This window comes from Typopeltis vanoorti, chromosome 21 (assembly GCF_054136105.1).
Source record: "Typopeltis vanoorti isolate ZY-2024b chromosome 21, IOZ_Tvanoo_1.0, whole genome shotgun sequence".
NCBI classification, from domain to species: Eukaryota; Metazoa; Arthropoda; class Arachnida; order Uropygi; family Thelyphonidae; genus Typopeltis; species Typopeltis vanoorti.
Genome location: NC_143569.1, coordinates 30,199,201 through 30,216,664, shown reverse-complemented (window position 1 = coordinate 30,216,664; position 17,464 = coordinate 30,199,201). Strand labels below are relative to the sequence as shown.

At 34.3% G+C, this 17,464-nt stretch overlaps 1 protein-coding gene across 1 annotated transcript in view; it reads right to left on the bottom strand.

Annotated features, from left to right (window-relative positions):
• LOC150094695 (platelet-activating factor acetylhydrolase 2, cytoplasmic-like) overlaps positions 1 to 14,345 on the bottom strand; it is a 205,999-nt gene extending 191,654 nt beyond the window's left edge. Inside the window, exon 1 of the mRNA XM_090411635.1 lies at positions 14,196 to 14,345. Coding sequence (XP_090267761.1) covers positions 14,196 to 14,345 — 150 coding nt within the window. The remainder of the gene's footprint in view (positions 1 to 14,195) is intronic.
• Between the last annotated feature and the right edge of the window lie 3,119 nt (positions 14,346 to 17,464).

The window sequence follows — 17,464 nt, the reverse complement described above, 5'->3', positions numbered from 1 at the left end:
AATATTAATTTGTAGTGCTTCAAACTTTCTTTTGTTAAAAACAGCGCTTAACAACTTAAAATTATTTAGCTTGTCGAAAACTGACTTTTCGAAACATTTACACTTTTGGAATCTAATTAATTCTTGACTGTAGTAAAGAAGCAGTAACATTTACTAACAGAGGAAGGTATTTTCTTATCGCATACCATAATATTTAGCAGAAATTTATTACATTTTATTAGGAAAAGTAAAATATTAAAAGTACGAACTCTTGATACAGTTTTTTTAATGATTCATTAAGTTCATATTCCTAAGCGTTCCCCCTCCACACCCAGGAACTTCACTTTGGGAATCTCTGCTATGTTCAAATACTGACACAGGATGCCTCCTTGCTGTTACCAGTTATCAAAGTAGTTTCCGCCAAGCATGGATCTATTTTAGTTTCAGCAAACTTCCATAATTACGGTTATGATAAATGGTAAAGGATAAACATTTCAAAAATTTTTCCTTAATGTGCATAAATAGCCTCTATTATACTGTACTAAGGAAAAAATTGTGAAATCTAATCGATGCTCTTTCTATACGGAATGAATTTCATTTGTTTGATAGTTAACTCTTTTGTTATACATCTGTGAGAAATAAAATACAAGGATATGACACCTCCTCCAAATACACGACTATCATGCGAATTCGATATAGACTCAAATATCTACCCCTTTATTACGAATGAACAGCATTTAGAACAACTGAATGTAAGGACTTCAGCATTTCGGCTGTCGAACGAATTTAAATTCAGAGATCATATGGGGTAAGACAACTAGTTAAAATAAAAAGTTGGTTTAAATAAATGAAGCTTCAACATTGTATGAGTAGAAAAATTATGATACCTTTACAAAGTCACTTGTAAAGTCAATATTAAATTATGGATTTCAAACTTGATCCTCAGCTTTTTAATGGATATTAAAAAGTCCCATAGAAAAGATTCACTACGAAAGTAGGAGATTGGAATATTGGTTGAAATTTGATGAGCACACCTGAAGGGAGGAGATTTAATTATTCGATTTAGTGTTTGCGGATGTTTTTCTCCAGATGCTCTGATTTCTCCCTTAAAAAATAAACGGACTTCGAACACGTTTTTGCAATGTTACGTTTATTTATTGCACTACAAAAATTCGGTAATTCACAGAGTTTATTCCCTTCTCTAAAAGAGATCTTTTAGCGAAAGGGTTGAAATTATTGAGCTTTTGATTCTATTTTTAAGTTTTGTCTTGATAAGCGACACATTAGTTTTTTTCCTCCCACCCGATCTTGTTTTTAACACTCCTAGAAAATGATGATTTTATGTAGGGGGGGGGGGAGCAGTTCCCCATATAGATTGTCAGAAATTATCTTTCCATAGGTAAAATTTTTCCGAGACAATGGTTAAAGTATTTACAGTATATATTAAAAAGGCATGACAAATAAAACACTTTTCGATGCGCAGATACATCTGGACTCAGCAGACTGCGGACTTGTGAAGAGCGTTCCGAAAAATAACATTTGATCACGGACAGCGCCTGGAATACAAGTATCTTTTGAAACATGTCCAGTTTTGTTCTCTTCCTTCATTCCATTTAGGATACAGTGGTGCAAGATCGAAATTTTAGTTAACGTGTTATTGCGTTACACAACAGATCAGATGATTCTTGTATGTACTTATCAAAACATTTAAAACCAGAGCGCTCAGTAATCAAAATTTTGATGCATGAAAACATGAGTGCTAATGAAATTCGCCTCTATTAAAGCTTTTTTATGGGTAAAAAGAAACGGAGATGTGAGTACTATATATCACTGGGCATGAAGAACAAGAAACAGGTCAAAGCGAACATGGGGGAAAATAGTTCTGAAAACAACCTAACGACTTTTATTACGACGGCTAGAAAAACTTGCAAAAATGTATTGAATGGGTGGGAGATTGTGTTGAAAAACAGTGTATGAAAAAAAGTAGACTTCAAAGTGTCTTTTATATTTTATTTCACTGACATCCCCTTTGGGTGATGAGTTATCACAATAAAGAACTTATCTTCAGAACGCCTCTCGTATTTCTGTTTTTTCCCTGATGGCAATGAAAGTTTGATTTCCCTTAAACCAGTTATCTGTTTAATGTTTTAACATGCATTCCAAAATGAGGAAAAATGAAACAAAAATCCGCCTCAAAATCCTGTTTTGGAGAACTGAAGCTCTTGCGATCCGCATCAAAGAAGCAATACAAGATGCAACCAAAAAAAGCAGAGGAAATTAATGGTAACCTTTAAGCACATATTTGGAATTATTAAAAAAACTAATGCTTATAAAATCATTACATTCGTAATTTCAGCTTGTGTTTGTGTAGCAATAAGTACAGGCACTGAAGCAAAGTTTAAAGGATTCTCACCCTTAGGTCCACAGTTTTTTTGAGCATATATTATGTCGCATAGATAGATCTTATTGATATTAAAATGAAAATTTAAAAAATAAATATTATACTGGCAATAAAATATTTTCCGTATATCACATTTTCTTTAAGATCCAAAATATTTGCTAGAGGCCTTAAGTTTCTTGAGTTTCCGAAAGGGGGAAAACCCTGCATGCTCTGTATGAGACCAGCTAGCTTACATTCAGTTGAATAGCCCTTATAAAAGGTTCTTCGTGTCCCAGGCGAGATTCGAATCCACGTCTTTCTAATAAAGATTATCGTCGCTACCGACAGACTCACCGAGAGTAATGAATTAATAGAAGATGAGATTATCACAAATGCATGGATGTTGCTTAGACCTACGGCAACTGGGCAAGTACTGCAAAAGGCTTCAGGTATCGGTTTACAAACATTCAGGTGCGTTTCCCAGCTCATGAAGCCTTTGCAAGTTGCTCTCTTAAAACACACCCGCAATGATCAAATTCAATCCGGTGACACGTCGCGAAAAAAATTAGTACTCACATGCCGCTGTTAACCACATTCCTACTCAATTTCAAGAATTATCCCTACCCCTGTTCTATTACCATTTTCCACATAATGAAAAATCTTTCCCTAAACTTTGTAGTCCACATTCCTGAATCTATTCTCATAGTTGACCAAGATAATACCAAGACTAGAAAGTTATCTGCCTCTTCACTTTCCCTAAGCCAGTAGTCCACATGCTAATGAAGCTTATAGATGAACAGTAACTTCCTCATTCCTAACCCGCCAAGTAAAAAATGACAGCTTCGCTGTTATTTTTTACTTTGCTTATCACCTTTGTAATGTTTCACCCTGAACTTGAATCCCATTGTTGTTGTTGCCTTAGTTATTATTACGCAACAACTATGGCCATCAGGCTTTAGTTGTTGTGTAATAATCTGTTGAAAAAATATTTAGACAATACGGTTATTTATCAGAATTATGGATGTATTTTCCTCTTAATATTTCCTCTTGTTTTGCCCTTTGATCTTTATGGATATGGATATTATGGCTTAAATGTAAATGTATTGGCACACTGACAGCTAAGCTGTCAGTGTGCCAATTATCCCCCGACACACACACACCCTCCTCCAAGCTATTTCAAATGAATAACAATTTCAATTCCTTAATAAATAAGGTATACGATTATAAACATATATTTTTGAAGTACAATGCCATACTAGCTTTCTTCCAGCAACAATATTTCAAGGATTTCCTGACATATTTACGAAGCCCTTTGATAATTCTCGTAAAGATCCCTTGAACACTAGTGAGACAAGGCTGTCATTCCCCACAGCTGGGTCTCGTGCTGATGGCTACATTAATAGGGGAGGGGAATATCTATCTATCCAGTGTTGACAATTAATTGACAATTCATAAAATTGTCAATTAATGAAGAAAATTGTTTACACCTCCATGTTCTTTACACCGAAACAGTCTAATGTATTGAATGCACTAGCCAATGTTTGATTTATGTGCAGATGCCAATCTGTGAAAACAGACTGTGCAGTTCCTTTACGCATTCGGGTTAGTTCCATAGAGTCTTTGAACTGTTGGTCGATTGCTTCCTCATCGAACTACCAAAATATTTGTATTGTCTTTCCGATCACCTTTTGGTTCCTTAGTGTTAACTTCCTGGTTATTCCAGTACGCGTCTTGAATAAGGTTGCACTATTACATTTCCATTTATTGATAATATTGCCTACAGTTGATTTGGGGTGATTCAATCTTTCAGTATTGTCATAAACGAATGGGCCCACTAACATCGATTCCATTAAAGAATCCACATAATTCCACGGGTCAATGTTATTACAGTCCGCATGAGAGGTACACAAATTGTTTCTAAAATGTTTGCAAAAGTACACAACCCTGGGTATTTTTTACTTTACATTGGCAATTCTGATGACAAAAGGTCATACAAACATAGAACCAGAAAGGCTTTTCTGCAGAAATATAGAATGTGACACACGCTTAAAAAGTAACAGGTATGTATTGTATTCAAGGTCTTGTTGTACACAGGAAATGAGTCAACAACTACTTAATACTACATCACAGCAGAAGTGTTAGAAATGGTCTCCGTAAATATCAATGCATGCCATAAAGAGGCGACTGGGCGATAGCTACACGTTAGAACAAATTCCATACAAAAAAAAAAAAAAAAAAACCACATAATAAATTTAGTTTAATCCTTTATCCAAGTGTGAGCAAACAAAGTTTGCGCCTGAAATTATCTTCAGGACTGAGGTAAGGTAGAGCAACACCAGGCAACTCCAAGCAAAGGTGGATCAAGCTCTCATCACTCCTTGTCTCAGTATCTCTCATAATGCAAAGTACATCTCCTTGCGGACATGAATATTGCTATGCATTAAGGGAAGGGCCACTACCCAGACCAGTTTCAACCTTTATCGAGGTCTCGTCAGCAGTCACATTAAGACCGATTACCAAATCAAGTATTTGGTAATCGGTCTTAATGTGACTGCTGTATTCAGTTTCATAAAACATACCGGATGGCAGTGAACCACCTCAAGGTAACAGATGAGGAAATCAACGTTTCAAAATAGGCATGTTACAGTTTACATACTTGAGCTGCAACAGGAAATGCCATTTTACCGACAAGTTTGCAAAACGATGAGTAATTGTTACTTCAGCAGAATAACATTTTGGTTAGAGAATTCAGTAATATTATGAACAGTGAAATAAAAGGCTTTTTTTTTTTTTTTAGATGGAGGCGATTTAGTCTATCTTACACAAAAAGACATGGTCGTTCGGATAATAAACCGTTCAAAGAACACACGCACAATAATCTTCCTGAATCTAGGAAGGCTACTAAAAAAAGATGGAAGCTAGATTAAAGATGAATTAAATAGGAACATAGGGGATATTTGAGCAACCGAACCTAGAGTTGGGGTAGCCCGTGACTATGTACAAGAATTAGACAACACCTTAAAATGCTAGATGAATATGTGTATTCGAGTCTTAAGGTGATAAATGACGCATCACCAGATGAAAGCCATCATCCTGCTCACTGTAGTCCGGGAGCGACTTGTAGAATTTCCACTCTGGTCTTTAGAATGGCAGTAGAATATTTAACCCTTTACCCACTCAGCGTACTAAAATGTATTAGGGATTCATCTCTCGTGATTGAAATTGCCATTACTTAAACTAATGAATTACAACTGTTTTCTCTCAATAAGATGTACATAAAAATTAACGCTGCACTTGGCGTTAATTTTTAAGTTGCAAAACTAAGTTGCAATTGGCGAAACCAGTAAAGCTTCTACAAGACATCATTTGATTACATTTTACAGATTGCGTGCAAGTTTCTCGACAGTTTGAGTATTTTAAATTATCTGGCAATTAATTCAAGGCTATGTGTTGGCTTCTCTGATGGATTCATGTTGCCAGCATTCTTCATCTCCATTAGATAATCCTTCCAGTCGCAATCATACGAGGGAAGATGAATCCCTCGGCACCACTATTCTTGTTCAGTCGTTTATTAACCGTGAGATATGATCTACTCATTTTCATTTTAAAATCCCTTTCCATATATAATATATACTTTACCTATATCCATTTAATATCCCCATTCTTTGTCTCATGATCCAATGTTTGGCTTCATTTTGCACTTGTTTATTCTCATTGTATCTATAGGTATTCGCTTCGTTATACCTGTTTCCACTCCGTTATAATTGGATGATACAAGGTTTAAACTTTGGATTTACTTTCAAGTTATTGTTTACCGAAAAGGAAGGTTTTTCAATCCACCGATTGTCACGCAATCGAGATGAATATTTAGACATTCTTTATACGTATGTTTTTTTCCTAACGGAAAAGCTCTTCCAAGGATTATATGTTGTTGCTCTATATTATTATTTTCTATTTTTATTCTCCCTTCTGTTATTCGGTTTCCTTCAATATCATTTATGGTTGTCTTCAATTTTACGATATTTTGTTCATTTCATCCAGCTCAGTTTGTTTGTTTGTTTTCTTTTATATGTCTTAGTTATATATAATCTAGGTTTATTCCCATATATATTCACTGCTGTTAGTATTACTTTAACTGAATTAGAAACTCCAGTCTATAAAATCCTTGCCATTTGGAAAAGTTATTTGAAACGATTTAGTTAGCCGACTGTGATAAAAACTTTTTTTTTTTTGAATCTAGCCTATTCATTACATTGTGCTCCATGAACAAAGTGTTCTGAAACGATTTAGTTAGCCGACTGTGATAAAAACTTTTTTTTTTGAATCTAGCCTATTCATTACATTGTGCTCCATGAGCAAAGTGTTCTGATTTTCCCTTTCAGTCGTTTCCGCCCGTAGGTGACTTTGTACACATTGCTCACAAAGTATTCCTGGTGAGATTTTTACAGGGTAGTTCAACATTGCTTTTCCCAACCCTCTAATTTTTCATCCGGGCTCGGGACCGGCATGTGGCTGGGACGTATTCATGACTGTAATCCATGTGTGTTCACGGGGTCGTTTTGCCTGTTCCGGGGAACGAAAACCACGAGTTTCCGGGTGAAAAAAAAAAACCTTACCTCTGCATGAGGTCGACTAACTCACCTTTAGTCGAAAGAGACTAGATAAAGGTTCCTCACGTTCTGGACGGGAATCGAACCCAGGTCTTTCCAACCGAAGGGCTTCTTTATATTGACTAAGCTACGGAGGCTCTGGCAAAGTGTTCGATATTATTAAAAAAATTGACAGCACACTGCTATATGTATATAAATTTTGTCTTTTTACTTATTTTTTAACAAACTTAATACCAAAAACTTGGACCAATGCTGAAATCTATCTCATCTTCTGACATTAGATTTTTAGCTTTCTTCTATTAGCAACTCAACTATTAATTTCATCGCATTTATTGTAATTCTATCTTCTCCCTGTTTCTTAATTTTTCACATTTTTATTTCGAAACGTTTGTACTTCTAAGATATTCTCTTCTTCAACTTTCACGTAATCTCATTTTTAGCCTTTGTAGTGTTTCCCACAATTTTGAAAAATCAATTCTTTCTACGAGACTAGAACTTCTTTTAATATCTAGTTCATTTTCATCGTAAGTATTCTCACAATGGAAAACACGTTACAATGTTGCATAATACTTGCATATTTTTATTACAGTTTCCTTATCATACATCCCCTTTTCGTTTCATCTTCTTATTTTCCTGCTTTTCTTTTTATTGCTATAAACATTATCGCACTTTTCCTTCTTCAAATGTCTTCGTCTTTTCCCCTCCTCCACCTGAATAGGATTTGTTTTCTGTAAAAAAGTTTATTTTTAAACTTTGATACGTGACGTACACTTTCTATAATTACAATTGCATCTGTTTTCATTTATGTTATCTCTTTGATAACATAAATGAAAACAAATAAATACTTCATTTATTTTATTTATTTATTTAATTTTTTTTTTTACAATTTCTGCCTAGTATAGTTTTGAGTTTTGTATTCGCTAATAACACTGTCTCTTAATACGTTGTCGAAATCCAAATATCAACAGAAGGAAATAATTTATGTATACAAAAAAAAAAAAAAAAATGAAACGTTATTTTCAGAAATAAATATTTACTGATGTTTAATTAGTTTAATCTAATTAGTTTAAGAATGCTTTTTAGCATTTTTTCTTAGATTATTTATCTCACGGTTTTAGTTTGCGTGTACTTTTATTAAAGTCAAATAATTTCATAAGCTTAGAACCATTTCAATTTTAAAATGTTAGCGTCACCACGAAACATATTAAACTATAAAAGAACTGAAGCGTTTTTCGGCACGTGTTGATTAAAAGATAAGTCATGTGCTGTTATGCATAGCCAAGGTCTGTAACGCAAGAGAACCTAACGAGAGACTTGGAATGCTAGCAGTTTAAGTCCCCGATTCAGCATGCAGAGCGAGAGAGAAAGAGAGAGAGATCGAAAATTCTGCACGCTTGATGACTTTCATAATAGTGGTTTGTTCTGGTAGGCAAACCATCTGATTATACTATTTGTGTTGTGGTCTTCTGATTCTGCACGTGCTTTTAATTCTGAGATGTGCATGCGTGACTTCGTTCATATATTTATCTGTCTGTTAGGGACTGTTCAATTTGACTGATGTAAGTCTTATCTTATCAAGGGAATACCAGTATACAGTTTTGTATACCGCAAGATATATCTTAAGAGATACGAAACCTTGGACAAGCGTAAGAGAAACTGCAGTTTATCGCTTTCAAGTCCAGAACTGCAATTATTGAACGTATTCCCCAAGTACTTTCTTAGGCGTACTTTCTTTCTTTCGTGTTGATATATTATCTACGTAACGGATTCCAGAATTATTTAAGAACCTTTTGTTGTACCCATCAAGTTGTCTAAAAAAAGGAAGTCCAGTTCTTTGTTTCTCTTCGTTTTATAATGATAATGATGGTCCGTGTTTAAGTGTTTTAATCGCTGTAACAATTTTTAATCCCATAGTTAAGGACTTAATTTTGTATAAGTGATTCCAAGATAAAACTGGAAACAAAAAGAGAAAAGCGAATTGCTGTGCATGAATGACTATGCTGGGCATAGTCAAAAGTGGATATATCAGTATTACTGGGAATTTATAGGAAGCTCCAATTTACATAACGCCCAGATGATTGGCCAAGAGGTTAGTGTATCTGCTCTCCAAACGGACAGGCTACGATTCGAATCTAGCCTTCGATGTTTGCGATTGTTTTCAAGTGGTAGATGATTTCATCTCTCCTCTTACTGGAGGCCCTTATGTGACTTGAAAAAGTCCTGTGTTTGATCTATAGATTTTTTTTTTACTATAGATTTACGAAGTTTCGTTGGAGATAAAAAAAAACAAACAAACATGCAGTATCCACCATTTATCTCAGAGCATATCTAGAAACTTTAGTCGATTTGAAAGTATATTAAAAATACCGCTGAAAACTGTGTATTCCAGGCATAGTTAAGATAATTACGAATAATGCATCTCACTGCTACATGTGTATTTTCAATACTTAAAATGTAAGAAAAAATAAATAATAAAATTCTGAATTCTTGAGGATTACACAGTATCGTAAGAATGTCTTCGTATTGCTGCTGAGAGTTCAAGATGTACGTAAATTCAAATTTCCCATTAGTCCATTAATTTGAAAACAAGCAAGCAATAGTTGGGGTTAGTACTTATTTTCATTGTGGATAAGGAACTTTACTAGAGATTTAATTATCACCACGGTAATTCTCAAAGCTTCTTAAAAATGCTTAACAAAAAAAAAAAGAAAAAAAAAGGCACAATGAAGACTAAAAGAATTTGGATACGAAATTTACTGATAAGAAAGACAACAATGATGTATTCTCGAAAGTTCTCTAATAAACCAAGATTAAATTTAGTGGTATATTTTAAGAAAAACTTTAATTTAAACACTAAAACGCTATTTGAAAATAAATTATTTACACAGAATGGCCCATAAATCACGCAAGGGTGTACAACGTGAATAACTCATAAGTAATTAAAAAAAATCTCCAGGTTCTGTATTTCATTATAACAAAAAAAAAAAGAATAAAAGTAATTATTAAATAAAAAGTTATTAAATGTTTAAAGCGCTTCGTGACTTATGGGACACTTATGTACATAGTAACCATAAAAAAGCAAATCACATGAAACAAGCACAATCAAAAGAATATCAAAGATGCCACTGGGGGGAAAAAGTCTAGAAAACGACTTGGAAGCATAGTATAATGCACGAGAAAATACGGCATTTTTATTTATTTTTTTTGCAAGAGAATTTCGTGGACCGTGCATCCCCCTTCAGCGGTGATGTCGTTACCTACTGCCAACGCCACAACAGTAGAAAAATATGATAGGGACTTCGGTTGGAAAGATTCAATTCAAATCCAGTTCACGAAGCGAGAAATATTTTCTGAGATTTTTAATTTTCCGCTTAATTAGGTCTCAAATGAGATGAGCGGTACTTTTCCCGGAACACACGCGCGCGCGCACACACACACACACACACACACACACACACCTTGTTGCGTAACATGCCTTGGATGTTAATTTCTAAATAACCCTAACTACTACTTAATTTCTTTTCCTTAAATATTCATCTCGTTTCCTACGATCAAGTAACCAGTTTTTAAGTAGTTGGTTACTTGATTGTAGGAAACGAGATGATTGAGTTGAAATATTGTCAATTTGCAAAACTAACTGCAATAAAAACTAAGCAGACCTACGTTTCTTTGAAGCTTTATTCTCCTGAAAATAAGAACATTTATATATATATATAAAATACAGCTCTACACGATTATGTTTTTTTTTTTTTTTTTTGTCATTGTTTCCCTAACTTACTCATATTAGATATCAAACGTTTAGTTGAAGGTTCGATCTAATCGGCTTTTGTGGAAAACTACAATCCCAGTAGGAAATTCGCGAGCTTTTCAGTTATGGAGAGCACTACTCAATAATTTACAACTACTAATTTTTCTTCACTTTCGTTCGTTCCCTGAGATGCTATATTAAAACAGATATTTAAAATTTGAACAATATTTGCATTTATGAAGTCTGCTACAAAATTGTAAGAAATCAAAGGTCAACAAATGTAAAAAATAAACCCTGTAAATTCAAAGGTTGAAGCAAAAGGATTGTCACGAGAGGAACAGTGATTAATATTAACAGGATAGCTGAAAATTGTGTTTGGTATACGAACTTCAATTAAAATTTTAACTAAAGATATGCTTATAAAGTATTCAATGAATGCGGGATTATCAACACTATAGAGTTCTTTTAGGAGAATATTTAATTTAAAATTAAATTACTATACATAACTATATATATATATATATATATATATATATATATATATATTAAATTACTATATCTAAATCGAATATTTTTTAATGAATTAATCGCTATTTATTCAATGGTTAGAAATGTCTCAGCTGAGCAAGTTGGGGTAGCGCAGTTATTTTTCTGGTATATCGGTCAATCAAGGAGGAAATGCAGTATTTGTTTCTTTAGGAGTCAACAAATTGATTCCTAAAGCTTTAAACAGACATGTTATAAGTTCAGTTTAGATTATTATTTAACGAGAAGATATATTCTTATCTTCATCCATAGCATAAACTAATAAAAGTTTGTAACATAGCTTCACGATTTGCAGCTATTGAAGAGTCCTAAACGACTTTATTTCGGCGATGTAAATTAACAGAAATAGGAGATATAAATCCGAAATAAAGCCTTTCACGCTCTTTTTTCAATAATTATTTTCGATAATTTTTTCACCGACCAACAGTCCACTTATGATGAACAGGATTTTTGCCCTTTTAAGGTTTCTGCCTGGTCTCAGACGAAAGCCAACCGTTCGAAACAGCTGTCAGGTCAGCGAAACCTAAAGCACTAATAAAAAGGATATACGGGCTCCTGGCCAGAGCTCATATCTTTTAAGTAGTGAAAGCCAAGGCAACCCCGATGGGTTCACTGTACTCTCATAAGCTCTCTGGTCTATTTTCGAACTTCCAAGTATCCATACATTCGGCTATGAAATGAGTAGATTTATAATATCCCCCATCTTTATTAATTCAAGATTTGCTTTTTGTCTACCGAGAATAAGCGACTTTGTCACAAATTGTCCTCTCTATCTAAACCTCATTTCCTAGGCATCAATGAATTCCAAACAAGAATTAAAGTTCATTTTTCGGGAATGAGAAACTACTCAAATCATCGACGAGGGGAAGAACTTTGCAATATTTTATAAATAGTGCAAAATTGCTCCCCAGAATTGATTAAGCTCTCTTTGGTTCGCTTGAATTTCGACGGAAACAACTAAGGTTATGAGACAGAGTATTATATCTGCGATTTTTATTATTTTTTTTTGATGAATTTTTATTGAAAAACTGAGTAAATACTGTACACGCATAGACTTATGAAACTATGATACAATAAATAGATACCATTAAGCGATATAATGTCTACGAATGATAAGATGAAATAGCATGAACTGTAAATGCAGTAGTATAAGAAAATAACTACGTGGTATACAACTATTAGTAAGAATAAACATCAATTCAACCAAGGACAATTGCCATAGTGGTTGTTAGAAAAGTACTTGCATTGAGTATTTGCACAGTATAAGGTGATGCTTGTCCGTATCTATAATCATTTTGAGGTGCATAACTCAAAATGATGACCTATGAAGTAATCATCTCTAATAAGTATATTTTCCCTTGTCTGGTGACACTCATACTACGTGTTTGAAGTGTAATCGAATGTTATTTGGTTTCATGACACTTCTTTGATTTTTTTTTTTAATATGTAGTCTGAAGATATAGCTTTTTATACGGTCAGGTAAATTTTTATACCTGTTAGCGACCATGTTGAAAGCATTTGTGGAATCTCTCTGTGTGTGTGTGTGTGTGTGTGTGTGTGTGTGTGTGTGTGTGTGTGTGTGTGTGTGTGTGTGTGTGTGTGTGTGTGTGTGTGTGTGTGTGTGTGTGTGTGTGTGTGTGTGTGTGTGTGTGCGCGCGCGCGCGCGCGCTTTCGGTACTACCAAGGTTCTCCCACAAGTTAGAATTTTTCCTAACATATAGTGAACAGTAGTATAAGTAAAATATCCATAATGGTAAAATATCAAGAACAGTATACAGCCTACGGTGGCGTAAGACGCTAGATAGGAAGTGAGATTGCTCTTTTGCTTTTGGATTCTTATCAAGGGCAGTAAGCTGTTGCAATAATTCCAACCAGCAAGTGATATCATACCGAAGGGCGGATTTACCCAAGAGAAGTAGAGGTATCTCAAGAATTCGGTGCTGACAAATTTATCTATATTCTTGATGATGTCTCGTTTTATTTTACCAAAAGGTAACATAGCAATTCCACTTCAGGTTGCTGTCGATACAGACTTAGGTAACTTATCGGAATTTTTTAATTAACTTAATCAATGTTCTTCTGGGTGGTATGCCTGTATTACAGAATGAAAAACCTGGTATGTTTTTTTTTTTTTTTAATTAAAGGCGAGTTAGACAAACTAACTCACCTTCAAGTTCTTATAAAAGTTTTTCCATCTTGGAAAGGATTCGAACCTACATCTTTTCGACGAAAAGGGGGGGGGGGGTTACCGACTGAAGTACGAGGTTCTTTATGAAGAAACCACAAAAGCGTTTTCGCAGAAAATTTCTGCATTTTTATATACTATTTTTAAGAAAGAGAGAAAGTCGACAATCCTACACGTGGGGCAGTTTTTGGTGGACTATGGAATAAAAATAATTTAAAGGTATCAATTTTAAAAATGGAATAAATTTTAAACTCATTTTTAATCCTAGAGCGCAATTATATTCCCCACAGTGCAAAATATTATAACTGAACATGGGCTGTGAATGTTAAACTTTTTATTATTCTGATAGGTAATTTTATATGTCAGAATGCATTTTCACAGAACGTTACAGTACGTATAAAAATTTAAATCTTTCCTAAATGTTAAAAAAAGTTACTGAATTGATAACATTTGATAAAAAAGGGTATATTTATCAAAATATACTTTTTAAAATATTATAGCATTTTTATATAATCAGACCCACGAAAGGCTGCGAGACCTATAGTATATCGATACTGTATGTGTATAAGGAAATAAAGTGGAGCTCAGAAATTATCTAGGATTTCAATTTAGTCGGGACGACTATAAAATTATGACAGCACGCACACACACAATATATATAAAACCTTACTGTCTCAGTGCATGTTAACTTTCTGTTTAATTTTACCGCACACTTTAACAGTGATAAAGAAACGTATATAAACTTACCACACATCCATTCTGTGCCGCAGGATAATACAATCGCACGAAAATGCTATATTTTGTACACTGAGTCATAATATCTCGGCAGCCGACAGTATATGGACCAGTAGGTAGCGGTAAATATTTTCTTCCACGTTGCCGAAGATGCTTAGGCATTTTTGCTCTCTTTGCTCCCATCACAACATATGTTGTTACAGGCGGTTGACAGTTTGCGCTATGCTTGAGTGATCCTACTGCTCCAAAGTAATCTCAGGGTTTTACTCAGCTAAAAAAATTAGCGTTGCCATTTATATGAGGACAAGTTCATTGTCTTTTAGAGCCATCTAGCGGCATGCTAGTTTTCTTTTTTCTCTCTCTCTTTTTAATGAAGTATACTCTTCATGATTACTTATTTCGTTATTATCACGTGCTTGTTTATTTGTGGCTCTTAAATAGATAGGGAAAATACCAAAAGATAAATAATCATTATCTCGACATGTCATTTTCTTTCTTTGGAAAATTTACTATTAAGTCATCTGATGGTCCGATACTGGAAAAAAAAAAAAAAAAATGTATGTGAAGGTTTGAAAAGGTATTTGGATGTTTTGCGGGTGATGACCTTCAGAAACTTCATTATTTATTCAATGACGCTTAATGCTTCAGCTTCCTGTCCCAACAGCAACATACTAGTAAAACAAATTAACTTTCTATAAATCTAATAAAAAACTTCGCGCACGCGCGCGTGTGTGTGTGTGACGACGTCCGTTTTCCAATGTTGACTTTTATCCAAATACTTAAATAATTTTCTTGCTACTAGTTCGAAGGGAACCTATTAATCACCCCTAGGGGCGATGCACGTTTCTTGGAGAAAAGGCGTATATACGGGACAAAAATTTAAAGTGGAATTACTGTTTTCTTACAATTCTTTAATGATGTGTTAAGTCCAAAGAATTAGAAGAGCATAAACAATAACGAATTAAGGAAGTGAATCATAGAAATCATGAAGATCATTTCACATGGAATTCTTATAACGCCAGACAACAAATGGGTGCTGGTAGTTATGTAAGTGTTGCTATCTTGCAACCTGTATTATCCAGAGGACGAATAGCATACATTACTAATTACTTTGACCGTAATTAGGATCATCTGGCAAGTACAACACATGAAAAATAAGGGCGAGATCTCACTAGTGATATTAAATTCCTCGGCATCTTTACTCGATAAGTCAGTCCACTGGAACAACATCAATTAGCCTTGCTTTGAAAGCAATTCGATGCGAGTATTAAACATCTGAGGACGTCACTTCGCTTATTAAGAAAGATGGGCTGGAGAAAAAAAAAATCATCATTTCAAAAGGGAAATCCATGAAGATCAGAATGGCTTATGGTATTTGAAAAGTGTGAGGAAATAAAAGGATTCGACAGTCATATTTTGAAAATGAAAAAGAGAAGATTAAGCAGGAGAAATGCGATATAGGAACAAAGTGTATATAAATGTGGCCCCCCTTCCTTTGAGACAGAAAAAAAAAATCTGAAGAAATGAAATGTTTAATTTCGAAAAAAGTGTGGAGTTAGTAAATTGAAGGAGCTCAAAATTGAGTTTATATCGGCAAATTAAATTAGTAAAAGCAGGGATGCTTTGACAGTGTAATGGAAATTAACATCTATGAAGTTGGAATCGGATTCGATACATTTGCGAAGTCAGTCTAGAAGGGTCGCTGATTTCCAAGTGCAATCAGTTTCCTTTGAACTTTTCATGGTCGTTAAACTTAATTTGAACTTGAACACAGAATATACACAGTACTGATGTTCTATATGTTTTGCAACCTTTCGTGTGTGTGTGTGTGTGTGTGTGTGTGTGTGTGTGTGTGTGTGTGTGTGTGTGTGTGTGTGTGTGTGTGTGTGTGTGTGTGTTGTGTGTGTAAAAAAGTCGTATTCATTGAAAAACACAATAATGATTTATATATATATATATATCAGAGTATCACAAGTCATACATTTTTGGTAATTTCACTGAACTGAGTTTGTTGAATGAAATTGTTCCCCCCCCCCCGACACACCTGATAGAATAGCAATAGTGATTATTCATCAGCTGACCCGGATGATTCCAAAGGTGTTACATAAAACATAGTCCAGTATAATAACCAATAGATGATCTGTGGAAAAACTTACAGCATCCGCGTATCCCTTTTAAAATTTTAGTAACACCGGCGTACCTCCTCTCAAGCAAAGGCAATTAAGAAAAGTTATATTTCATTCAAACACGAATAATTATAAAAGGATTTATTTAACATTTACGTTATAATAAATTACAAACATGTGAAAGACTTTAATTATTAGTTTTAGTTATACGAATCCAATATACATTGAGTAAAAACAAAAATTATGATTTAATGATATGAGTGAAATCATTTTTGTTTGGAATAAGTCACTTTGGTGAAATTCAGTTTATCTTTTTTTATGATTATTGTTTATTTTAGCCGTAGATGAAGCTCCACGTCAAGAAAACGGTTTCGTTGTTTTTTTAGGTCTACAAGTGCAGAAAATGCACTTGTAGTGGTGAGCCAATCGCTGAGAATTATTACAATTAAAGATACGAATGATTCCAAAATTAAGCGGAGAGATTAAAATATATTAACAATATATTTTTATATTGTTATCGCACTTACTTCCGATAACAATATAAAAATAAAAAAAGTAATAAAAAAATAAAACATGTCTTGTATCCCCAAAAGACCTTTTGTCTACCTCTGAGGGTACGCTTACCACACTTTGGGAAACACTGTTCTATATGATGTAATTCAAACACCGTCATGCGGGAAGAAATGTAGGGGAAAAATAAACAGAAGCTTTGCTTTGGGGTATCACTTCGAGACTAATATACTAAGTTAGATATATACAAAGGTGATCGATCTCATCTACCCATAAAAGCTCCATGAAAGAGTCTGGATACAGCACTTCTACTCATGTTGATTGACTTTTAGGTGGTTTACTTTAATCTCATATGTCCACTACAGTCGGAATTATTACATCTCATCTGTCAGTGGCACATGCAGAACAATTTTAAAAGTGATAGTATAGTTCGCCCACCGTTTGTAGGTCCCTGCTTCGCGTCTTTCCAAGAATAGTCGATTCATGCTGAAGGGGAGAAAGAAATGAAGGACGTCCGAATTGGTCGCCAACACGCGAAATCACGTGCTTTATAAGGTAAAAGTTTCCAACTGTTATACACGCAACATAGTTAACTACAATAATCATAAAAGAGAAGTTAATTTTCCGACCGGTAATAATAAACGA